At 39.4% G+C, this 27,598-nt stretch overlaps 1 protein-coding gene across 2 annotated transcripts in view; it reads right to left on the reverse strand.

Moving 5' to 3' along the window:
* Window positions 1–1,739: 1,739 nt before the first annotated feature.
* Window positions 1,740–27,598, reverse strand: part of ZNF536 (zinc finger protein 536) — a 296,275-nt gene continuing 270,416 nt past the window's right edge. The window contains exon 7 of one of the 2 annotated variants that reach the window (XM_085303786.1): window positions 1,740–2,052. In XM_085303786.1, the coding sequence (XP_085159912.1) occupies window positions 1,817–2,052 (236 nt within the window). In that variant the 3' untranslated portion in view covers window positions 1,740–1,816. The remainder of the gene's footprint in view (window positions 2,053–27,598) is intronic. The other variant, XM_085303787.1, reaches the window with a different exon arrangement.

Here is a 27,598-nt window from a genome sequence, read left to right on the forward strand (position 1 = left end):
TTAGCCTGAGATTTTTTTTCCAGTCTCAGGGTAGCGCTAAGAATTTTATTTACATTGATTGCAGTTTAGTATTTTTTGTAAACTGCTTTAGGCAGAGCTGAAGTTTTAAGGCCCTGGGGTTTTACTCTGTGCTCCCAGCCTGCAAAGAAATATTGACTTTTTTATTTTCTTTTAAGTCTGGATGATTTTGTTTTAGAAGAAGCTAATACTTTTCTACCATCACAATAAACAGCACCAATTTAGCTTCTATCAAAGGAAGTACATTAAAAGGCTAAATTTTTATGCCATTCAGAGAATTTCAGAATAAACCTTTAGCTATTTTTCTTACTCTTTTTTTTTTAAAGTATGTGGTTCATTATAGTCTCTTAAAAGCTTCCTATGTGGCAAAGAACTTAATAAATTTGGAGCATCCAATCAGTAAAAAAGCTAAAATCTGCAAAAATATAGAACACATTTGTTTTACAAAAACAAAGAAATATCAGCTAAAACACTTTTCTTCATTAGAGACAAAGAGCAGGAAGTTTGGTTTCATATTTTAGGTCAAGCTACTTTATAAGAGCTTGCTCCAGGAGAAACTTCTGCACTATGTCTGTAACACTTATAAAAACTAACACATGAAAATTAACCATGACTGGGGAATCTTTCATTCAAGTGTAAAAAAAGGAATTTAAAGGAAGTTTAAAGGAAACAACATGGAAGGAAAGAAAAGACTAGGAAAGAAAAAAAAGTACCAACCCTCTATTTAATAAAATTCTGTTTCTCACCAGCACCTTCTATAGATAAGGCTGACTAGTTTCACTAAACAATATTTGTATATATTGTACTTCTACTTTTATAGCAACCTACTTCTTCATCAACAAGGAAAAAAAAAAGAATAAAAGCATTTCCCTCAATACTGCAAGACGATTTTTTTTAAATGGAATTACACTTCAGATCTGCAGTCTCACATTGGGCTGCAGATTTCTTCTAACCATTGATTCATTTGGYTGTATACTAAAAAAAATAAAATGAAACTGTAATCTCACAATACTTTACCGTACAGGTCAGTACTGACCCACGCTTATGGGCCGTCTAAGATTTCTCCTATACTGCAGTTGCAACACCACTTGAATTGATTTTCTCTGCAATGACAGCTCCAGTCAGACTGGCACCATGGCAGTCGACCAACACATCTCATTACTATGCTAGGCAAATGACAGCAGCTGGTGTCATATTATAAAGGTGTTTTCAACAATGAAAACACAGCCCCTCAATCTTCAAGGCAACACTAAATCGTTTARACGGTATCATTTTTCTGTTAAGAGAATTATTTTTGGACAAAGACCACTTTGAAGTTTGAAATTGCCCTGCTTTTTAAACAACTAATGACCTCCTAACATTTTTAAATCACTTTATTATCCCACCTACATTGTTTGGAAGTACTTGTTGCCAGGTAACAGTTTAGCAGCCATTTTCCAGGGCTGGAAATTTATTTTGTGTGTGTAATATATATATTTAAACATACACACACACATTTGTAATGTGTATTCTCTGTGTGTGTGTGTGTGTGTGTGTGTGTGTACATGTAGATATATATATATATATATATATAATGTGCATGACTGTATGCGTATGTGTATAAATATATATATGTGTGTGTGTACATACACATATATACATATACATATATTTAATATTTTAAACATCCTGTACACTTCTGGGAATTTTGCGCACAATTCTTTTGCTTGGAATGCAGTTAGCAAACTCTTACCCAAATGCATATCTAAAAACTGTGTAAAATAATATTGCAATATAGAGATCGATTCGTTGAGCTGCATTACTCTTGGGCCTTGCTGCCCTCCTCCGTTAGCTCTGCCGAGCTCCCAGGTTTGACAGCTGCAGGTTCCTCTAAATTCCCAGAAGCCTCGGAGTCAACTCTGGAGCGCTTGAACCTGCGATCTGGATACTGGCTGTTGTCAAAAGGCATGCGATGGACACAGAGAACATGGGTCTTCAGATTTCCCTTCTGAGAGGCACTGTAGGGGCAGTATCTGCACTGGAAAGGCCGGTGACCTGTACGACAGACAAAAGTCTGGTTAGTTTTTCTTCTATTTACATTTTGACTGCAAAGCAGCTCGTTGCAAAGTCTAACGTAAATGTAAAAGTTTCCCCAACAAAAATCCCTCCTGTTGTAAGGAAACACTGCATGTGCTCAGCAAGAATAAGAAATTCACGCTATTTGCTTGCTGCCTGTTCAAAGAAACTACATTTGAAGAACTCTCTGCTTTGCATTTTTCAGGAAAAGGATAGCTATTTCATCTCCCTCCCCATCCCAACTGTAAATCAGTCACCCTCTGATCCAAGCTAAACTCCTGTAAATAAAGTGCAAGCGTGTAATAGAGAGCCTTCTTTTGTATTTGTTAATTATCTTTTTTATTGAAGTGCAATTCAGGGATGACAATGTGCAGACCCTTAGTCTAATAAACATACTCTGTCTTTGGGTGGGTTTCTGAGTAAAGAATTGTATGTTCTTTTTTAATCACACAGATTACTTTTTAATGGAAAGAAATAATGGATTGAGATAACCACAGCCTCAAACCTGCAAACATTTACTCCAGTGAGATTACTTCTGTGAGTAAAGATATGCAAGCACATAAGTGTTTGCTGGACTAGGGCCTGAGGTTATCACTAGCTTTAAAATAAAATGTCCAAGCTAGATTAGAAAAGGAATGTTAATGCACAAAATCTGATACATGCAGGACTTGTGTATGAAATAGCAACCRACTGCAAAATGAAGGCATGAATGAAACACACCGCTTTTTAGTAAATCTATCAATATTCTCTCCCATATTTTTCAGATTATTGTAACTTTGAATCTTCATGCTGTATCTGGTTTTAGAGGTTATGTTTCAGCAATCACATTTCAACCTATGCTGGGAAGTTGTTGATGTGTTTTACTGGAACTTTATGAGCTTTGTCTCTCAAATTAACTTAAACCAGGACCATCTGAGGTCAAATGCGCTTAGCTTGCTTTAATTTGCTCAAATAAATGAATAAATAAATGTGCCAGACCATCTACATAAAGCCAGGATAAGTGAAAAACAATACTCTATCTCCACATTTGAAGAGCACTTTTTCCTTGGCGGTTGTGGTACTACCTAGCAGACACAAAGAAGAAGCCGGCGCAGCAGAGGAAGAGGACTACACTCCCCCAAGAAGGGGCCTGGCACTGTCTAACCTCCTTTTTAAAAGGGAATTTAACATCTAAGCCACCAGAAGCCGGTTGCGCACTGCTCTGATGTTACTCATACTCGAGTGGGAATGTTACTACAAGCCTCCTAGGAGAGAGGCGAGCCTGAATAACAGCTGCTTTTAACCAAGCACTGCTAGTGGGTGCATCAACATGAAAGATATCCCCAGCAGAGCAAATTCAACTGAACAGGCATCAGCATTTTAGGTTGCTCAAATAACCTGTCATTTTTACCGTAAAATTAGAACTACCGCTTGAAGGCTGAGTCTCTGGAAGCATTGTGGTTGCTACCGGGGGGAACGAAGCGTCCAGTCCAGCACGCAATTGCACAATCACACAAGCCCTACAGCCCACGACTACGGGCAGGTTTCACTGAACGAGGATGGAAAGATTTCTCCATGAAGGACATCCCTGCATATCAACACTGAGGAGACAGTGTTGCTTTTACAAGATGAAGACTGCCATCACCCCCACGCCCTTGATCTCGATGACCACGAATGTTTTTGGATGAATCTCAGGACAGAGTGCAGGTTGATCTTGTAGCTCTCTCTTGGGATAAGTAAAGGCATTTTCCTCAACAACGCAATAAGGAAAAAGAGATCAAGACTGTATATTATCCATCTTTAAAAAGTCAAATTTCAGTGGAAAATTTCATTGCAATAGCAATGAAAAAGCTTACATAGTTAATGTTACAAAAATCAAATTTGGCTTTTACAGAAAAACTTCAAATAAAAGATATGAGGAAATAGTCAATCTAGACATTGAGGGTATGCCCAGTGCCTCTTAGGATGAGTCCTATAATTAATAAAAAAAACATAAATACATTTGAAACATTTTGAATAGAATGGTTTTGATAATTGAAAGCACTCACAAAACTGAGTAGGAAAGAGATACAGACAAAATCTGATTTTTCCTTTTTTCACAAAATCCAAAAATATTTGAAATCTCAGAAAAAACATTTAATAAAATCATACATTCCCACCTTCGTTTGTCAGAGACAGGTAGTATTTCATTTCAGAAAAGCCATTAGGATTTACGTCTGAGTTCTGGAGCCTTTTTTGCCTTCTCCTTTTTCTCCCTCCCTCCTAATTTCTATACCTAGGCTGAGATACAGGGGTTGATTGCATATCGTGGCCGGAGAGGTGCCAAAATGCCTTTGGACAAAGTGGGCAAAGTATTGGTTGAAGAGGAAGCAGACTTGCTCTGTGGCGAATTGCACTTACTCTCCCTTCTCTCCAAAAGATAAAGCCCGCCACTCTCACATTCATCACCCCACCCTGCCCCACACAGGTACCACCACCTCCATCACCAGGAGGACATCATCATCCCTCTTCTCGCAATTCTGCCCCAAATCTCCCCCTGCTTTCCATGCCCGGGCCACCTTGCCCTTCCCAGGTGCTTTCAGACCAATTCTCTGCCCCAATCTCCTCATTCAGCTCCTAGCTCTGGGCCTGGCAGCCCTCAAACACCACTTTCACACTCAAACATCATGGGAATATTTTGTATCATCAGCCTCACCTACAGTGAGTGTGTTTTCACCGAGCTGTTCTCAGTGCTTTGCCCACAAGTAGCTAGCATTAAATGACAATCCTAATTCCTTCTTGGAAAAAAAAAAATTAAACAAAGAAACCACAAAGCATGGTGTTAACAACCCCTAATAAATGCCTGAATAAAACCAAACTCTTTCTGCCCACCACCAAACCCCGTTCAAATCTGTGCAATTCCATGCAGAGAACGGCACATATTAATTCAATGCACTTTAATAAATCAGACAATATAAAATGTACCTACAAAGATTCAGTTCTGCATTGCTTCCCCCATGACTTACTTTTTCAGGCCATCAAAATTTCACATCACTGCCTTATGAAAAGTAAGTACACAATAAGTTAATTTGTATTGTCACTATGCAGTACAACAGTGGTAAAGAGCACATTCATTTTTAATCCAGTATGAATAATATATAAATATGTATACAGAGTGAGGGTCAGAGGAAAGCAAGTGGTACATTGTTTACAACAGAAGTAGTACAAAAACTAGAGATTATTCTCACTCGCAAAGATAACAATATCTGCAATTTGCTTGTAACTAAGGGGTGAAGGAAAATATCCATTTCTCTTAGATATCCCATCCATTAATTATACCTCAAAACTTGTTGTGGGCAGCAGGCTCTGAAAATAACCCTTTCCAGATAAGTTGGCAATAAATTTATAACATTTTATCTAGTGGTGGCTGGTAGGTTCTTTCTTAGCAAGCTATAGTTCACATATATTTTGCCTACAATATATCTTCCAATAAAATTATTTGAAAGCCCTTTAAAAAAGGGAATCTGCCTGGTAGTTCAGGAGATAATGATGTGTAATGCATTGTGTTTGTAGCAAGGAGAACTAGACTAGAGGTGGGCCAAAAAGGACAGCAAATTATGGTGCATCTTTCTTAGATTGAAAAGTGAGGAGAGAGGACAATATATTGCTTGCAGATGAAATAATCCTGGTGGGAAAAAATGCACTATGAGATACGTGACACAGTGTGCAAAGAGACTTTGTAATCCTTGGAGATTCACAAGAAAAAAAGCTGCAGGAAAAAAAAAGAAGAAGAAGAAAAAGCCAAAGATGGATGCTAGGTTCCAAGACCACTAATGTTTTTAGGAGATGTGGCTTTCCCCAGGAAGGCTGGTTACCTTCAGCACCTGCTGAAGCCAGCTCTCAGTGATGGAAACCTTTCCAGATRAGGCCCAGAAACAGCAATAGTGCTTAGCTGGCTTAGCCTGTCTCTAATTTTGACTGCACACTGGAAAGAATAAAGAGTTGGGATGTAGAGCTCATGACAGAGCATCTTTCTTCATGGCCAATATTTTTTAAAAAAATCCCTCATCATTTCAAAGTACTCCGCCTTTTTAAAAAAATATGCCTCTTTGTTAATTTAGGCACTGAGAAAAAAAAGTTTGTTTTCTTTTCTTTCAAATTTATGATCTGATATGTTGCTTTGTGACACATCACGTCAGCCTGCATCAGTCACATTGCGTTAGGTTTCATAACATGGCATGACTGATGCAGCCCAACATGGTGCATCAACTGAACGGAGTCTGAAAAGGCAGGTTTCAAGAAAGACGTATCTCAAAGTCGAGGGTTTATGATCACTTAGAGGAACTATATTTAAAGGTGGAGCCTTGGTCTAAAAAAAGCCATTGCCCGTAAGTGAGTTGTTAGGGATTTAAATATTTGCCAAATCTATTCTACTTCATCTTAACTTTATAAGAAGCTGTATTATTGGAACACATAAAACATCAATGTCAACACAGTGTCATTGGGTTACTTACTGTAATCCAAACACTGCTAACATTTACTAATTTATTAACTTTGATATAATCCATTATTTAAGATTAGCACAAAGGAATATACAAAYGAGAGAGAGACAGACTGATGAACACTAAAGCCTTTTTCATTAAAAAAAATTTTACATGGTCAAGCTGCGTTAATTCTCCACTTCTAAAAATATTTGATCAGCATCCAAATTCTACAAAAATTTCCACAAAGAAACATCTTATTTTTGTGGTATTACAGGCACATATGTAGGGGTTTGCACTAAAAYGTAAAAATGGGCATTGGACTAGTCACATGAATAAGATCGGGAATTTATTCCAGATTGTTAAAAGTGTACTAATCACAGCAAAATCATGGCTTTCTCCCAAAGCAGCAAGAAAACGGTAATTTGAAAGAAAAATGCCAATAATACATCACACACAAGCCGTCTGTTGTCCCCACTACACCACTTTTTGTTACATTGCATATGTGTACATATACACACACAGATACACTCATACAGACACACACACACGCAGTTTAATGCATAAATTTAGGAAAAAGACAGAAGAGCAATAAAATGACGAATAGAAAACAAATGCTGTGCAATGTACTATAAATTATAATTAAGTCCTGAAAAAAAATGTGTTTCTTAGGTATGACATTTGTTCCCTTAAAATGCAAAAATAGCCATGATTAGCTGACAGACTGTTTCTCCCTGGATGGCCAATGACTGTAGCATTTACTACTGTGCAATACAGCAAACTCATTTAAGATTTCTTTGCTTAGCTTAAGAACATCTTTTTGGTGAAAACTGGAAATAACAGCCACTACTTTTTAAAAGAAATAGATGACTCCCTTACTAAGAAAGATTTGAAAAGCCACAAAGGTCTGACTTCCTTGAAGGCAAATTTCTTTAGTTCAGATGGCTCATCTGGGTCAGATGTTGGATGCTCTTGAGATCTGGACTTGAGCCTCCGGGCTACCGCGGTAGTCCCAGATGACCCGGACTAGCGCAGGCCATGATCAGACACCCCTCGCAAAACCAGCTGCAGTGGCTCAGGATGGATTGTTACTGCCTCTCAGATAGAGATTTTCAGTCCCACAACATCACTGGTGGAACGGTCCATGTAATCGCACATCTGCTTCAGTGCAAAGTCAGCAAGCTGAATTTAAACCTTCAGCGAGTCTCTGGCTCCCGAAGAGGAGCTGCTCTAAATCTTTTTCCCTGCACAAACTCATGTTGGAGGTGGAATTGTCTTTAAGCAGATACGGGCATGTTATCTCAGAAATAATAAGAGGTAATGATGGCCATGTGCTTTCTACATAGGAAAAATGATTTTTGGAATGACTCCCATACTCTAGCTGAAACTATGAGCCTCAGTTCCTGACTTCTCCAGTTCAGGGTCTCAGGGTCCTAGGGATTTTGGGGAATGCTGCCATTTTAAAGTAACACTATTACAGCATAATAACAAGCATTTGCAAAGGGAGAACTATTTTCATTTAAAACTTGGCTAGTATGATTTCCTTTTTTACATACAAATTTTCATAAATACATTTGCAGCAAACATCTCAAATACTGCATGCATTACCCAAGAGACCAGAATGGCTCTAAAGCAACCATTCTGATCAGGAGCATGACAGTATGGATGGGAAAATGCTGAATAAATATATTTGTCCAATAGACAATAATGGCTTTGATTGAGCCATTCYATTTTATTAGTCTCGCAATACGCATTCTATGAAACTCCCAAAATACCAGACAGATTAAAGTTGGTCTAATCAGGTTCATATACGTAATAAAAGTTTTTATAAAAACAATTGAAAAGTATACATTTATTTACACACAGGTCCAGGACCAACCAGGATGGTCTTCTGGGAAAATTACAATAGTCTGTGAAGTTTATATGCTTATTGGATTATGAAAAAGGAAATTAAATTAAAAAAAAACCTCTCTATTTCATATTGACCAGGAAAAACTGTAAAAGCTAAATGGCTTGTCCAAGATCTCAAATGATTTAATGTAGATGTGCATTTAGGAAGGCATGGGAACATTTTCACGTGCCAAGGCTGAAGCCTGGGCTTCCATGTTTCCCGTGGGACACTAAAGCCACGGCAGCCCCCGAACACCGTTCATGTGGATTCATTCATTACCATAGGCTCAATACTGCAAATGTTCCTAAAAGTAATTGGAGGAGTTGATCATCATAAGAGGCACCAAACCAGGACTCATCCCATGTTACTTAGGCTTCTATCTTAGAAATCCAGTTACCTAATTTCCCTCTAGCAAATAGAGATAGACACTTCCAGAGGGCAATTCAGGTCTGAAAGCACTGAACTGCCATCTGGAGAAGCCTTTTGCCCTCTGCTGATTACTGAAGAGATCTTAGTTAGGGAAAGATAAGGTTGAGTTTAAGACCCAGCTCACAGCAAAATTCAGCAACCAGCTTAAATAGACACATTAAGAATTTTTTTTTAATTGCCCTAAAATTAATAGGATTTATCCTCGTCAAGTCCCTAATGGCCATGGTTAGTGATCCACAAAGAATCCCTTGCTCTCCACGGGGGAGTGGCTGGGCATYGCACGCTGGGACACCATCGTTTCAGGGGACACCAAAAGTCACCCCATTTCACCTCATCCGTTGTGTTGTGTTTTACTGAGCTGGAGCAAAGACACTGGCACACTTGGTTCCATAAGCATGTGCAGCTTGTTACATGACAGCACCATCATTGGCTGCACAGGAGGAAGGAAATAAAAAGACCTAATCTGTAACTAATTTGTTTCAAGGATTTTTACTTAAAAAAAAAGACAAAACTCCATTCACTGAATCAAATTAAACACTCAGATACCCATGAGCCTTTCTTGAAATGTAATCAAAGGTGGAGTCTGTTTTTGATACAGCGGGTTATACAGAACTTAGCGTTTCTGAATAGGTATTTCAACTTGCTAATGAATACACTAAGGGGTGTAATGATGATAGGGAAATGCAAAAGTTAATGCTAAATTTTGTCTTTAATACAGGTTATTAATAGATCACATCAATTTTACACATTCTTCCCAAAACGTAAAAACTGCATTTAAAGTTACCGTTTAGCTCCTGTCTCAGAAGATCACGCTCACTGATTATCAYGCATTAAGCTTCTTTTAAAAACAAAAGAGGAGAAAAATAATTGTTTTCCTTCATATTTATGCTTTTAACTTATTAATCAAACCTGTCACCAAATTATGGAAAACCTCACTAAGTTAACATTTCTGTTACCTCTCTCAYATAGAACATGAAAGTTATTATTATTTGTAAGTAGACGAATTTGTTAGCCATATACAACACATTAAATATAAGAAAATTAGGAAATAGCTAGCTGAGTTGCCTTTGGTATAACGTAGACTTCCAATTTCTGTGAAAACAGACATTTCACATCTCTTGAAGAGCTCACTTTGATTGCTGATAAAATAACAGGATTATTCAACTCTGGACAGTTTGCACAGAATCTGCTTCTTTTTCAGAAGGGTAAGCTTTTCACACAGGAACTTTTGATTTAGAAGGGAAATGGATCTTTTACTGAAAGAAAAAAAGGAATAGCTCCAACAGAATAGCTGAAAAGGTTCTTTTAAATAAGTATTAAACATTATGTGAACATTCTATACCAAAATTCTCCTAAAAATAGCCTAAGACTTTGCTTTTGAATGAGTTGTACATTTTAAATTGCTTCTAGATCCTGTGGGTAGCTGGTGCCGCCTAACACCTGAGTACGCTCGCACACCATTTTGTTTTTTGACCTGACAACATGAGTTACGAGCCCAGTGCCTCAGCGCGCTCCAAACRAGGTTAGTGGGAATGCTGTCATTGATTGAGCTTGAAATGTCAGACTACCATTGTCCCATGCTTTGGTAAATTTAATTTCATTTAATTTTTCATATTTATTTACTTTGGTTTATACACATAAGTAGAGGACAGAGTTCTTATCAAGGGCAGTGGGTACCTGTTCTAAAGAGTAGACCATCTCTGACTACATTTATAACAGCAATGGATACGGCAATTTATAAATTCTACAGTCATAACCTCCTCCATAATCCCAAACCCATGATGACTGTGCCAAAAATATGAACGTTAACCTCTAGGCAGGAGCATCACTCTCACACTAATTCTTGTTGTCACCAAAGTGTGGAAGGAATAGTTGGTGGATCCCTAAAGACCGGCAGGTCAGGCTCCTCTGCACAGGAAGGGAAAGAGCACCCAAGTCCGGGGGAACAAGTAGATTACGATGCCTTCTAACTCAGCACCCTCTTCCTGCAAGATGCCTTGTCCACCAAAGACTGCAGCTATGGAAATGTATTTTACAGGTAAGCAGCTAGTGTTCTTTTAACATTAAGTTACCAACGCTGAGTTCTTCTAATTATCAAAATTACATGTTTAGAGTGTATTCCAGTCCCACCTTTGTCTTTAATTACATATTACAATTAATTGTTACGTCTGTTCACTTTTTACTTGTTTTAATCACATCAATAACAGTATATTCATATACTAACCCCCTTGAGCAAAATATCTCTGTTTTCTTACTAGGTCATTCACAAGTTTTCCATCTCCCATTCTGCCTCTTTTTAATTATCTCAGTAAAYATTTATTATTTCAGGGAGCATTTTGAACTTCTAGTATGAATCACTATTTGAATTTAATGCACCCATGTTTTTCCCAGAATAAATGCTGTACTGGTGGCACTGGGATTTTAGTAAATCAAGATCATGTAGTGATCATGGCAATTTAGAGTTGCTAATAGGAAAGGCCTCGTCAGTGATTACGTTTCACTACCATATATCCTTTGTTGTGCCTAGCAATTCATAAATACGATAGCACTTTCTCCTTCACTCCGGACAACTGTTTCGACCTTGTTTATTTTATTTGGTGGAATTAAAAAAAAAAAAAAAATCCCATCCTCAGCTCTCTAAAATTTTTTCTGCCCATGTTTCAATGTTTTGCATCCTCATCTGGTTTAAAATGGGACACCCATGCGGTTTACACCATGTGAAGAACTACTGCCATATACACGTCAAGCTGAAGACTGGGAGTCTCTCTATTAGTCCCATGTTCCACAAATCACCTAAATTTGAAGAGGTGGAATTATGCACATGCTGTAACTTTTGCCAAAGTGGGACCCTGAACCAGAATAATTGTTTTCTGCAGGTATGATGTCACTTAAGATAAGAACGTTCTCCCGTAATTTTAGTTGTTGCTTTGTTATGTAACTTGGGTAATTTCGATAGTATTTTGTCGCATTATAACTTGTCATGTAATTCATGATGCTCTATCCACAATGACATGTTAGTGTAGAGACTGAGGAGAAATAAAACACTAAGTAAATAAATATCCAGGTCACTAATAGCTAATATTTCAAATTATCCATGGGTAGCTCACAATCTCACTCATCATTCCACTGAAACATTACTATTACCTGTTTATGGGATTTTGTGAGTGTAGTTTGGAGAACAACTCACTACCAGCAATGTTATGGCATTAAATTCCATCATTGCACTGAATTAATAATCTGAGTGCATTCAGAGCGAGCACTCAGAATAACCTATAGCTTACTAGGTGTGTTTCGTACAGAGGTGGGCATGCATTTAAGGTATCTTTATGCATAATACATGCACTCATGCAAAGAATATATGTTTTTATCATACCTCCTTCAACAAATCAGTAGCTTGAACAGTAAAAATTAAAAGGCTGCAAAGAATAAATTGAGCATTAACTTTTTAGGACCTCTGGAAAGTACTGTTGATGTCACAAAAAAGTGTCTTTTTTATTAAGTCGCAAAGGAAATGCTTTCTCCCTTTCTCTTTTTCTTTTCTATAAAAGGCTCTCTAAAATGAAAGGTGTCAGACTTTGCTTTTTCTTCTTGGCATGATCCAGAATGTATGGCTGAGGAATGACAGATGTCTGCAACCAGCTGCAATGAAGCATGCTAAAGTTTCAGTCTAATCCACTTATTTCACTGCAGTCACGTAAACCAAAACAAATGGGCAGTGCCTTACATTATAAAAACACAGCAGCATTACTTTGTTGCATAATGTAGCTGATACGCCATCTTTTTATCATTTTTCCTACTGCAGAAAGAATTCACCTCTTTATTAAAAACATTCCCTGAAAGTTCTCCCATTCTGCTCTCCTCTATTTTTTTCTTTTACTGTCACAGCATTCTTGCTGTGCCCTATGCATTACTCAATACATTGCTATATAAAAATATCATACAATTTTTCTAGTGAAGACTGTTTTTATTTTTAACAATACAGTATTATTCAAAATGGCCCAAATATATTCTCACATTCTTTTTGCAAGACCACGATTTTAACTGATTTACGCCAGTCTGAACAAGATCAGGATTAGACCMACATCAAATGCATACACATGGCTGTAAAACAAGTGCATCGTGCACTTACTCTTAATGGGTTAAAAAAATAAATTAAAAAAAGCTAACACATTTCTGCTTTTTTACTGATCAAATTAGAAATGTCAGTGGAGACACAACTAATAATATTAATCTACTTGACTAGCCTCATTCAAAAAAACACAGGTTTTAATTAGGAAGAAGAGTCTTTGCCTGTATGTTTATCGAAGCACTTGAAAGAAACCCCCCTTCTCTATTTTGTTATACCGGAGAGAGTATAAAGTAAGTGAACATGGCATTGCTTCCTGGAAAGGGAGACCCTGCCTYACTTTAGCATGTAGTGCAGCAACCTTTTGAACCCTCCCTCCTTTAATCCTTGTAAGGAAAGAGAAAGGATAAGGAGTCATGTGGCTCTCCCCCTGCCAGCAGTTTCAACAGCTGTGAAGCACTCTTTCAGCGCAATTCATAAAAAAAGATGTGTTGGATTTCGCCTATGGCAGAATGGCGTACAATTTCTGGCCCTTCAGGCTAAAACAATAAATGCAAAGAGGAAAATTTGAGATTTCCCCCCTTAAACTTCCCACAACAACCTCAGCAAAACCACATGACTTGTCTTGTACAATCTCCCTGGTGTTTTCAGTGCTACTTTGGCAGGAAATCAGAATTACTGTTATATAAATTCCATCTGATGCCAGAGCTACCATCTGTGAGTAAAACTGCTTCACCTACGTCTGCCGGCAAAGCCACTCTCCCAGAGACAAGGGAGAGGGAAAAAAAATTTGATTAATTTGCAGAATGCTTGTGATTTGCTCATATATTATTATAACTGCTCATCAGCACATGACAAATTCCCAGCACTCTGCACAGGAACCCGTTCAGTTTCAGCAGTTTTTTGCGTCGGCACCTGACAGACTGCAGAGCCACTAATGACTTTCAGATGCTTACAAACAGTAATTCTATCTTCAGAATAAAAAGAAAAATCCGTAGGAAGAAAAGAGTAGAGTTAGTCTATTTCATTTCCTTCCTGTAYATCAACATGATTTAACTCTTCAGGGCAGCCGCGGTTCCAGGAGCACAACAAGGCTGCTACTTGCCTGGAAAAGACAAAGACTGCCAATCTCCGGGGGAAAGGTGAACGCAAAAGCCCATCTCCTAAGGCTTTCCTTGCACCGGCTCCACAGAGAGCAAGATACAAAGCAGATATTCCAGGAAAAGGCACACCTACGCCGCATTATTCAAATAAAATACACGCTCTCTTCGATGCTTCCTAATTCTATATATAATTCCCTATTTTAATACTTCTGATAACCTTTTGCATTTTTAGCGAACACATCTGCTGCCTAACTGCAGTCGAAATGTTCCCCCCCCCTTTTAAAACTATGATTATGCTTTCTGAAGCACTGTCTGTGTGCTTGATTGCCTGTTTTAGATTAGAGATTTTAGCAAGGAAACAAAGACTTCAGAGTGCACATCAGTCCTGCATATGAGAAACCACAGAAGGAATAAGCAATAAAATGTGATGCACCATCTGTCCACAAACAATAACCTGGATGTTCTGAAGGCTTACAAATTATTTAGCACACAACCTCACCGAATTATAGGACCCTTAAATAGAGCAATAGACTGGGAATGAGAGCCTCTTTGATGTCCCTTTGTATTTTTTTCAAACTCAGCCTTCGATTGATTGCTAACAGTTGAGGTATTTCTCAATGACTATTGGAGCAAGTTGATTTTTATTAAGTAGCTCTCGATAGAATATTTTGCCACAGATTTGAACAGTGGGGTATACACTGCTTCCCCGACCCCAGCCTGCTGCAAACAGATTGTTAATCAAAAGACAGTCTAAAAGAATAGTCAGTTGGGAAATTTAGTCCTAAGGGCAAAATTCTGCTCTCGGTATTCACRCGCAGCTCCCATTGGCTTCAACAGGAGTACGCATGAACTCCGGGAAAGAAGCTGACTTTATTAAGTACTTGAAGGTTTCTGACTGGACTCTCATGGAACAAATCCGTAACAACAAATCAGACCTGGGGGGGCAGGCAACATTGTATCCTGCCCCAATTAAAAATCAAAATGACATTTTTCTTAGCTGTCATAGTGAAGAAGCACAGTGATCTTGCATGCAGAAATGCATTACCCACTGAACACACTTTAAATATCGTAAACTGGAGTATGTCAAAGGTATTAGATTCCTAGACAAAACCTGGCACCCTTCAGTAATGTGGAGATAATCAAGATATTCAGATACCTACATTTGGGACAGAGGATTTTGGTTCACCATACTTAACTGTGTGATCATGTTAAAAAAAAAAAAAAGAAAAATCAATTCACATTTGGATTTTGAATATGCATAGAAGTACAAAATTTCTAGATCTGGTGTTTCGTTCAACAATAGTGTCTCTACATTATACACTGCTGAGTTTTTGGTGAACACTAGCATTTTTTTTTCCAGTCTAAGCAGACCTCAGAGCCCACATTCTGAAGTGAATCCACATCCCCTGAAAGACACTCACTTCATTTAACAGAGGAACAGGTTTGCTACCATGCAAAATATGCCCCAAATAATTTTCGTGCTTTTCCATCTATAGATTTTTATGCAGGTTTCCTTAATAAAATATTTTCTAAGATGTCTCTCAGCTAACAAACATCCAGACCTATCTAAGTAAGGTCTTCTTAATGCATCCTTTACTCTACTGTCTAGATGTTAGATCAAAATTCAAAGAAAAATAAAAATAGATGTTAGAAGAGGGAGGACTTTTTCTTTTTTTTTAATCATTTTCTCTTTGACAAACACAAGGCCAAGAGGGAGGTAGCTGTATAATTAACTTTAGATGTGCCTAATGTAACTCCATTATCATTGATGAGTCTTATGGAGAGACACTGCGATGAAAATGTGCCTTCTAGAATTTCACTGTGGAGCCAGTGCTATTAAAGAATATTTCAGTATTTAGGTCCTGATTCAGCAAATTGCTTAAGCTTATGCATAATATAAAGCCTGTAGGTCGTCCTGCAGACTTGGGTGGGCGTACACGCGTGCTTACACAACACACGAGTTTCACTAGCCTACTGAACTGAGACCTCGTAGCCTAACCCTTATTTACAAAGATTCACAGAAGAGACACGCAAACTTGCTTGGGGCTACAAGCTGGCACATTGCATTGCTCCCGTCTGTACCCACGTTCCTTTTGCGTTTATTTCTGTGCCCGCTTTCACGTGCTGYTAGCGCCTCGCGCCAGAGGGGCGGCTGGCTGGGCCCTGGTGGGAGCTGCCTCTCGGGGAAGCCGGCAGCCAGGGCAGCAGCAGGAGGTCCTGGGGCGGCCACCACCCCTGCCCCGTCCGCAGGGCAGTTCGGCTGTGCTGCAGCCTCGACAGCTCCTAGCTGGGAGCGTGTCCTGCTGGTCCCCGGTAGCCCCCTGGGTTATTGCACCAACTGCATGCAGAGAAAACACCACTGCTAGCGTCACGCTGCTACCTAATACCCTCCCAAAAAGCTCTCGGGCCTAGATGTGAGGAGCTGGCTTTTAGGTTTCTCTGGGATCATCTCACACAGCAAAGGCCAGGAGGAGTCACCAGCGCCAGGTAAGCACCTTTAAATTAACATCATCTTCCTACAGCACAGCCCAGGATCTAGGCCAAATATATGCATTTCTCTGCGTTACAAATTTTCTACAGTCAATCTGAAATCAACACAATGCTCCTAGAAGAAATACTTGAAATTATGTTTTGCTCAGAGTAGAAAGCTAGTTTTCCCACTCAACTTTTCCTTCACAACAATGGGGAGTTAAGTCAGATTTGCACCTGCCAAAAAAAAAAAAAAAAAAAAAAAATTTTTTTGCTAGGTCTCTGTACAATTCAGCTTACTCGTCTGACCATATGTTAAAAAAAAATCCTCAGGCATTATTGAGGATCTGATTTTACATAAAATTGTAAAAGTCCAAGATTTTGAAGTTTCCATAGTTACGGGGTCACAAATTTTTCCATTTATGTTGTTTGGGGATTTTTTTTTTGATAGTTCAGAGTAAAAGTGATCCATATCTATCTATGCAGGAATTAAGTCAAACATACCATGTTACATCAACGGGCAGCAAAAGGGGGAAGATGTCCCTGTCACGTAGTAATACCGTGAAACACTGAAGCCTTGATCCACCAACCTGCTGCCCAGGAGAGGAACCACTGAGTCTCAAGTGAGCTTCACTAACTTCCATCATCTTCCAGAGAAAAGGCTTACTTAAATGAAATACATGTCAAGATCTGGGCTTTCAAGCAAACTGACACCCACTCGGGTGTTAGCTATGTGTACAGACCAAATTCATTTTGTAACAAAACAAATACATACAGTCATTAGTGGGGGGCAAAATATTTGTCTTTTCTAGAAGCCATGCAATTCCTCTGATTTCAGCAAATAATTCAACCTAGCTAACTTTTCTCTATCTACTATATTACTAATCAGAACAGAGAGGTACTTAAACAGACAACTAAAAAAAATTAAACTGTGGTTTAACTTAAAGGTCAGCTCAATACATACTGAGAAGTCAACTGAAATCCTGCCATTAAACATAATCTCTGATTCCAGGGTGGTAAATACTGTGTGGAAATATTCATCAGGAGCCAAATTCTGATCTCAGACAAACATATAAATGGTGTTGCATGGGAATAAATGAGAACAGAGTTTGACCTTGGATAGTGAACCTTTCCAATCTAGAGCATTTGGCTATCAACACTCAGGCCACTGAAAACAACTACTTTAAATTCCATAAAATGTGATTAATATCATGCTTTAAAAAAAAAGGAAAAAAGAAAAAAAAAGAAAGAGTGAGAGAGAGAAAGATATCCTCGGTTTCTTTCTGGACTTYTTCCAATTTCCTGGATTCCTGCTTTCAAGCATTTTCCGTAACTGTAAAGGCTAAAAAGTTACTTTCTTTTAAAATGAAAGCAGAGAGATTATTCCATAATCACATGACTACCACCACAGCAAGAGCCTTTTGGAAATACGGAATTGCCCTAGAAGTCACAGTAAAATCAGCAAAACTAAAGATAATCTTAGGACTCCCAATCTTCACTCACACTTCACTGTTCTGTGGGCAGGAATCTATCCTTAATCCACAGCCTACGCACAGTTGTGCACAGCCCCAAAACAATTTTCATATTCTTTAATATACAGTAATAAATTGATTAAAACTTAAAGAATAAGTTTGTACATGACTAAAATACTAGTTAAACTGTAATATACAGGAGATACATTATAGGCAGTATCTTCTGAAATACTGTTAAAGATTTGACTGATGAAAATAAAGGGAAAAAAAGAAAGAAACACAAAGGTTAGCTTTAAATCCTGATGGTAGCATAAAAAATTTAGATAAAACTGTTTGCATATATTTTTATATAGCACATGTCCTGACAGCGTCACCATCAGCATGGGCTGTGGAATTCATAATCCACACTGCTATTTTTTAAAATAGTTTGATTTGTTTATTAACTCTGCTTCCTATTTCCATGAGATATAGACATCGACAGTGAATAGACCTTTTCTAATTGAACTGATAGCTTGAAAGTGAACATGTCCTTGAATTTACACTGAAAGATAGACAGTGATTATTTATAATAAGGGATTTAGTCAACTGCTTTTCCATTTGTACAGCAAGGACTTTATCAACAGACCATGTTTAGGTAAATAGTGCCAAATAAGATAAATTCTGTATTAAAGGACAAATGTCTTGCAGTGTCAGATGTACAAGGAAGAGACATTTGGTTGATGATATGTCCTGTAAGTATAAAAGAGAGTATTRAGATAACACTTTACGCTAGCATTAATACATCAAAGTTCTGGACTGACCTGTTTCACCCAAAGTGAATGTGAAGATGCTCTTAATTCCTATCTAAGATTAATTTAATTGAAAAGGCAGTCAGCCTTATGTCCTGTTTTGCAGCTTTATGAGAATTGCTGGATTTGCAAAATTGCATTACTGTATGTACATTAATAAATGGTCTGTATTTGTCTAGCCAGAGTTGAAGCCTTTCTTAAAAAACACAYACACACACATACAACTGTCTCTGTAAGCTTGCTTTGCCCACAATATTAGAGCTTAGCTATCTCCTTGCTGAAGGGCCTATTTGTCTGCTTTAAGTGAAATCACTCAATTCTCAAAAGTCAGTGGAGGACTTTGGAAGGGGGAGGGCTGGGAGAGGCCACTCCAAATAAGTTCCATTAATCAAAAGACACAGTCTAATGTAACTAATATTTTACAATTAGAGAAGACAAGATGGAACTAAAAGCCATCTATCTCTCTTACACCACATGATCATCGATTCATAATCAGAAGCCTGCGAGTCGCACAAAGATGCATTTACGGGCTGGGGGAGGGGGCCGGGCTGAGCCGGAGATAATGAACACGATGAGAAGGAGCGGCGCTGAAGGCTGAGGAAAGATGACAGAGTGGTTCAATGGTGACGGATGACATGAAGATGAGTACTGATACCTGACAGGCAGCGAATGATGACTGCAGTCCTTTCCCACCATTATGATCCTCAATTATCTTGGTAAGGACTAAGAGGGGAAAAAAAAAAGAAAAAAAAAAAAAGAAAGAAAACCACGAAGTGGCTCAGCCCATCCGTTTATTTATAAGCTAGGATAATACTAGATTGTGCCAGGCTGCTGGGAAAGGCCACCTTTTCACAATTTGATCAGCACTTTATAGGAGCTGTAGTTTTCATTGTCAGCGCTCATGGGCACAAGGGGAAATGGGTAAAATACAGTACTTGTCCATCTGTTTTGTAATAAAATTCCTAAATCTTCAAAGGGAGTTATTTTTTTTCTTTCACTGCCACCTTCAGGAAAAAAAAATACCTTAAGCTAACCAAAAATAAAAAACTCCCTTTGTATTTGCAAGTAGAATTAGCAGGCTACAGCCTACGCTCTTGGAATTATACGCACAGATTTATACAAATGTGTAATATGCGGCGGGAAACGAGCCAGGGTGAGTAAGAGCTAGAGCCGAGAGGGAGTACAAAAGTAAAATGAAGGGGAACTTTCAAAAATTCCTCATTGATTTAGGGAATTATTAATAAAAAGGGAAGAAAGTTCGCTCTAGACTGCTTTGTAGTTGCAGAAGATGCCACAGGCTAACATTTCTATACCAAAGAATATGCCATTCTGCTACATTATTTATTTTTAAAGATACAGATCTCCTAGCTATGTTGGAGTCATTGCTTTTGAGAAAAAGAAAAACAAATTAAGATTAATGTTCTACACAGTTCCCGATAGCAGTAAATATTTGATCAGAACAATTCACATTTAAATGTTGACACATTAAAAATCATATTTTGGAAGAAATATTGCTTCTTCATGCTTTAAGCATAAGTTCCTTTCCCGCCTCCTTCCCCCTCCATCCTCTTGGAGAAACAAAGTCACACAATGTAGCTCTATATTTCCCACCCATAAGAAAATGAACAAAACCAGGTCAAAAACAGCTCTGATTTTTTTTTAAATCACGTGTACTATACAGGTCACACATGCTCTCCAATTTTGCCTGCCTTTCTCCTCTTGCAATTTTATCCAAAGGAATGAACTGCTTGGTTTAGCAATCTAATAGGCAGAATATGAATCCTGCTGCTCCAGCTCAGCTGCATAGCAACAGTGGTCTGCACTGCCACTCACGCCACCACGGTCAGCCCGGGYGCTCAGAAAAACTCCCCTCTCCTCACGTGCCAAGGAGCAGCCGGTGTGCAAAGGTGACACGCTCCACATGCTGGGGTGGCAACAGTTTAGGCCATGGCAGGAGCAAGTTTACAGGCCCGTTTGCTCTGCTGCTGCGCAGCACAACCTGCTAATGAGGAACAGGAGCAAAGCAGCGAAAAGTCAAGTATCGTACCAGCTTCCACACGTACGAGCAAGCACTAGGAAACACACAGGCAATCTGAGCCCAGCTAACGTGTGAAGCATTATAAAAACGAATCCACTAGGGTTCGCCCAACTCCACGTAGAAAACTTCCCGTATACTTTTTCTGGCTCTAGGACTGTCAGCACAGTAAGTACATTAGAAAAAAAGCTACCGTAAGCTCATCAGAAAGGAACTAYACTACGTGTGGTGGAAGCAAAAACCACACCAGTCACACCAAAACATTAGTTCCCAAAGGCCGAGTTGCCTATAGAAACAGGCATTAAGAGCATTAAGGTTCAGCAGGTGCTTCTCATTATCAGAGAAGTTTGGGATAGGAGATCTAGATTTTGGCCACATACRTTAAATAGAATAATAGATAAAGACAGAAATAATCAGTAGGAAGAATTTGGCTGAACATACTTGCAAATGCTTGCATCAGTAATTGCTCTCTTAAAGCCTTCAGTGTGCACTGGTTTGGATGTAAGCAGTTACCTGACCGGTTCCAGTTGGCAAGCTTGGGGCAAAAGGAAGGCAGGAATATATATCACAACATATGTCCATAGGGCTACGTGTGGCACCATGTGGTTGACAAACAGCCTTGTTCACAAAGAAGTGACAGCACCTTTTATGAAGCTGCTTTTTAATTTTGATGGCTTTCAGCCTTAGTTTCACACAGAGAATACACACGATACACCTGTTTTGAAAGGAAAACATGGGAAGAACCACATTTGGCTGCTTCTGTACAATATATGCAATATTCATCTCACAGATACCATGTGCACAACATACAGCCTTGTTGGTACAAGACTATAAATATTCTAAGAAGCATTTCCCAGATTTCCATTTAGGAATCCTAACGATGAACAAATGTCCTTAATCTGCGTATTTCACACCTCTGAGATTTAAGACAGGTTGAATCCACAATCAGCAGCCTAATTAGTCCAAATAAAAGCTCCAGATTTGAGAAGCACTGCTTTAACATAGGTGTCTTAACAGCCACTGATCAGACATTGTATAATTGTTTTTCACAAATAAAATACACTAAAAAGTGGTAATAATAGAGTACACAGTGCATTTTGTTGGCAATTTTTTGTAAAAAGTGTGTGCTTGACTTGTGTGTTGGGCCCTATAAGGTTATTTTGGCATTTGTAGCAATATAACTCTACTGCAATCAGTGGATTCACAATTGTGTAAAATTGGACCATCATAGTGATTAATTGGACTTAATCTGTACATGCAAATTAAGTAATTGCACACACAAGTATCTAATTTAGCATGTGCATACAATTGTTTAATTTGCACATACAATCATACTCTTTGGATAAATGAGGTACACAACTATGAATACTTTTTCTGTCCTTGTATGTATGCATAGATGCCCTGAAAAAATGCTCTTATCTTGAATTCAGTAAAGCAAATGTATTTCATCTGCTAATACAACTTTTGTAGTCCAAATGGCTATCGGGATTACACTATGTATATTTATGAACTAGGAAATGAACTTAACAGATTAAAAAAGCAAAAAAAAAAATCCTAGATTGTGCAATTAAGATAGGTTTGATTCAGCTGCTTTTGTTTAAATATAGTTCTAGAAACTGAGTAGAATTTTACTTGAAGAAACAATGCTTTACACTAAATTTTGAAAACTCTTTAAGGAATTCAATTAGTTTTGTACTAAAAGATTTAATTACGAGCAGATGAAAATTAGGATTCGCGCACTTGCTCTGCTAGGGGAAACGTGRAGCGTGCCATTCAGCATACGCCGACACCATAAACCAAGGTTTACCTTATTACCCACCTAGCTTCTACCTGGCGGCAAAGGAGCACTAATACCTGAAAGTGGCGTTAACGATCTCGCACGTGAGGTGGGAAGTACCGTTAAAAGGGACGGAGAGGGAAGGGCAGCCGCGGGCAGAGCCCCACCGCGCAGCGGGTGAGCAACGCCCGGCAGCGGCGCAGCGCGGCCTCCCGCGGGCGGACTGCGGAGCGTCTCGCTGGGAGGCAGGCTCACGGGTCTTGCCGCCCATCCGCACACCGCTTGGGCCCCCCAAAAGTAAACGAACAGACTGACAGACAAGTAGACAGACAGACAGCGCACGAGCGAGCGCGTTCCGGCCCGCAGCGGCGAGGCCCCTGGGCGCTGCGCGGCGCCGCCGCCGGCAACGCCGGTCTCCAGCGCCACCCAGAGGCGCGGGCGGGGCGGCGCGGCGCGGCGCGGGCGGGGCGGGGCCGGGGCGGCGGCGCGCCTGCGGGCCGGGGCGGGTTCAGCCGGGGGTCACCATCTGCCCGCGCGGCCTCCACGCCCCGCTCCCGCCCCCCCCCCCCGCGCGCGGCCGCCTTCCCGCCCGCCCCCCGCGCGCGCGCGGCCGCCTTCCCGCCCCCCCCTGCGCGCGCGGCCGCCTTCCCGCCCTCCGCGCCGGGCCGAAACGGGCAGAGCGCGGCTGGCCGCGATCTTGGGCTAATTAAATGTTATACCGTCGAGCAGTCGTGGCTACGATTAAAAAAAAAAAATACAGCAAAAGTCACAATTTTGGGATGCCATTACACATCATATTGCTACTAGAAAGGCAGAGGAAGGGGGGAGACAGGGTCAAGCTCCAAAACCTGAGGAGGTAACAAAAAGCTGTTGCAAGACAGCTGCGAAGGAACAGGAACTCAGCAAGTGCCTGGGTCGCGGGGCCTCAGGGCCACACGGCGGCAGGGGCAGCCTCCTCACAGCTGCACTTGGGCACAAGACTTTGAACTCAGTCCTTCTGTTCCAATCACCAGAGTAATTTGCTGCTCAGATGCATAAATGAATAGTCTTAATGCTATATATAGCATTAAACTTCTCTTGCGGTCTTAAGACTGACGCAGATCTTGGCCCTGTTAACATCAACCTCTCCCTAAACTAAACATGGAGGTCTGCTTTCGTGCTGCAAAGGAGAAACTTTGATATAACAAATAAAACTAATTGAACAGAAGTAAGGGAATTGAGGGGAAGGGTTGGAATTAAACAAGCAAACAAACAAAACTAATTGACTCAACTCAAGGATTGTAAGCCAGAAGGCACTGCTGCCTTCTATTCATCCTGACCTATAAATTTATGTAGTCTAAAGGATTTCCCTGAATTAATCCATGCTTTAAGCCCAAGAGCTGTGGTTAAAGTAGACTATARCTTCCAGAAAAATAGCCAGTCTTCATGTAAAATTACCTGTGACGAGAATCTACTGAAATCCTGGTGACTCTGCTCAAATGGCTCATTATCGGGCGGACAGGGGAGCTATTTTCTGTCAAATCTCTGTTATGTGTGAAGATCATGACCTAACTGCTTGTTTAGGAATTTCTTGGATAAACTGGAGGCGAGCCCTGAGTCCTGTCACTCTAAGGCCGTTTCCTATTCTCTGATCGTTTTCGTAGCTCTTCTCTGAATCCTTCCAAAATTACATGTTTTTGTGAAGCCAGTACTAGACCTGGTAATGGTGATCGCACAAGCATTYCCTGCACAAATGGCACAACCTTACAGATCTGTTCAGCAGTTGCCATTTGGAGCACCACAGACTGCATTAACCCTTTAGCMAAAAACTTGCATGTTCTTCAGGTATATATTCCCTATGAGCATTAACCTTTTCAGAGGTTCTGYTTCTCAGCATAGAGATGCCTAGCCAATTTAAGTGTGGTTTGTGAACTTATATTTGTCTTTTAATTAAATTTTTAATGTGTGATTGTACCCAAGTTATGGAGTAGCAAACTGACAGAGTGACCCATGTAACCTTGCTATGTACCTACTTATTAACCACAATCACTGTGCTAGTTGAAATACTCTAAGTGGTTATGTTTTCCATCATGCAAATGATTAAAAAAAAAAAGATCAAAGAACATAGGACTAGAAACCAAACTCTTCACGATTCTATCAAAATGTAACTTTGATAATAGTATATAGTGCTTTTCATCAGTAAACTTCAAAGTATTTTTTAAAAAAGGGGATAGATTCAGTATTGCTATTTTGCAAGCAGGGAAACTAAAGYAGAGAAGTTAAAATGGAAATGTGACTAGTGGATTCAATACTCTAACTTCATGAGTTTCAGGATTTGTTCCTAACTCTATCACCAGCATATCATGTAACCTCAGGATTGTAGTTTAAGAGCCCTATTTGTTGGCCAGTTTTTAATCCATTCAATATGCACCATATATTAATTCCTAAATATTTATTTGGACTATATTGTCTTAYTCATTAATTTGGAATCAGCTTACTCATAAAAGTCAGAAGGTCACATCATAGAAAGACAAAGGCCATACAAAAGTATACTACTACAACCCTGTTACTTTTACCAAACCAACTTGCAATCCTATCAAAAAAAATCACATCAAATATGACAAGATTTGATCTTTACAATCATATATCAACTGGTATTGATTGTGTTATCCACCATTAATTCTTTACAAATCAAGTCTCAGTTTTATTGTTTTCCCYAGACAGAAAGAAGTCTGGTAATTATATAGCACAAAAGACTGTGTCTCTTCCAGCTTTCTGAAAGTTCATCTTCTGAAACTTAGTAAAAAATACACTTAATTGAACTCTCTACTTTTGTCTATTTATTAAAATGCTTTGACTATTAACATTTTTCTTTGTTTGCTAAACGTGAAAGGCCTATCTACATCTCATGCCCAGGAAGAAGGCCCACCTTCAGCACTTGACCCCTAGACAGGGAAAGGGAGTGCAAAACATGGAAGAGTTACACAGACACATGCCCCTGAAGCATGAAAAATAGAYTTTACAGGCCTTGATAAAATGTATATAAAATTTTTTTTTAATCAGATGATTATTGAATCTTTGAAAACCGTAGATATTTTAGATCTAGGACCATGCTTATGTGTAATAGCCTAGACTGACTGTGGTAACCCTATCTCCAAACTTTGAAGTGGTATCTTGGCATACAGGACAAGYGGCAGGCACATCACTAGGAAGAGCTGCCCTGTCAAAGTGGCACGTGCCACCCACACACAACCTAACAGCAAGGCTTGTTTGGACTTCAGCTAACAAAGATACTGCTGTAGTCACCATTAAAAGGCCATGATTCACTTTCAGGCGAAACACCAAGCTCTATTCTATCCTATTTCCTGTAAAATGAARTGGCCATACTATCTCAGCTACCACACGGACAATCCCTTGTCAGCTGCTGACATGTCCCAGTTGTGAGCACTGATTTCTTCACAGCTCTCCAAAACCTGCTAGACATGCTTTCTGTTCCATGCACCACCTTCTCCAGCTTAGAGAGGCAGGAGTTACACACCATTTATTTCAACGCTGATAAAGGTTTCCAGCAATAGTCTCCTGAAAAGGTGCAGAAGTTTTCCATAATAAGATAGAGGAAGCAACTATTCATCTTCCTTTTGTCAGTACAGCTTTTAGTCTGCACTCCTCAGAAGAATTGAGTTTACATAAAGCAAGATAATTGCTAAAAAGGTAATACAAAGTTGATTTTTTTTTTTTGATCTGCAGTGAAGCTACTAATTTAAGTGAAAAACCAACTTTGAGCCAGACTATTCTGTTTGCCCATCAAGTGGCTTACAGAAGGAAAAAAATACTGTCACCAGAAATGACACAGTTTCCTCTAGCTTTTCCCAAGGGAAAAGTCTCTGACCTTGCGGATGGAAGTCTCTGACTTCCACATTCTGCTGTATAGGAAAACTGTATGCTGTTATTGAGGATGCTGTGCAACCTGCATGGTACTGGTATAATTTACTCAGCCTTGTTTCCCTGTTGGCTGCTTCCTGAGAAGCTATGATGCTAATGGCTCTTCCTTCTACTCAAATGTTTTTCCCTATTCCCAGTGAGACAAGGCATAAAATGCAGAGGGAGACTTTCATTGCTCCCCCTTGCCAATTTTTACTTTGGATGTTTTTCCCTTCCCCTCTTGTCTATTCCCAGATAAGATCTCCAGTCCCTTTGGACTGATTTTGGATTGTGCCTTATACCAGGGAGATAAAAAGCTGCATTTGAAAAGTTAGTCAATACTACTGTTCTTTGCTTGTAATATTAATATCAGATCTTCTATAAGTTTCTCCTGATTCATCCAGGGGCATGAGGGATATCTCTTAAGAGATATGATGCCTCATTTTGCTTTTTAGTAATGTTGGAAGCATATCTGTTAGGAGCATTGTGAGAATTAATTAGTGACTGTTTCCAAAACTGTTCTCCAAGTGCATTCATTACCATTCTCTTCATGCAACCTATTTTTCTGAGATGTGCTCTCTTGAGCCAGAAACCAGGATTCCTTTGTGGCATCAGAAGAGTGTACATTGGGGGAGGATCAATTTGCTATCCTTCAAAAGCCATCAGACTCCTTGGATTGCTCCCACAACATCAACTCTCTGCAAGCAGGCACTTGGTGCCCACGTATGAAAACTGACATACAGTGCTGGTATCCTACTTACTAAATCAAGCATACGCCAAAAGAGCAGTGACAGACTGACAACCCAGCATCACAGTAGCTCTGAAATCATCCTGGCAGCTGATGGGCCTGAAACAGAAACACATTTTTTATGTGGTCCTGCATACTCTCCACTAACAGTTAAATTCAGGCCCTGGATCATGATGTTTCTACCAACAAGTCAACTCTAAAAGCAAGATAGATTATTTTAACAACAGGAAGCTTTCTAGCCTTCACCTAAATTTCCTTAATCTGCCTGCACTGTCTAAATTGTTTCTCATAGAAAAGCAACATATTAAGAACAGCTTTTTCTCATGTAAAAAACATTAAATAGGCCACTTCTGAACAGGTAACAGTGATAATTCTGGTGCTGGTTTATTTGCTTTTTGGGTGAACAAA

Source organism: Rhea americana, unplaced genomic scaffold, assembly GCF_003343005.1.
Source record: "Rhea americana isolate MKP2758 unplaced genomic scaffold, rheAme1 scaffold_20, whole genome shotgun sequence".
NCBI classification, from domain to species: Eukaryota; Metazoa; Chordata; class Aves; order Rheiformes; family Rheidae; genus Rhea; species Rhea americana.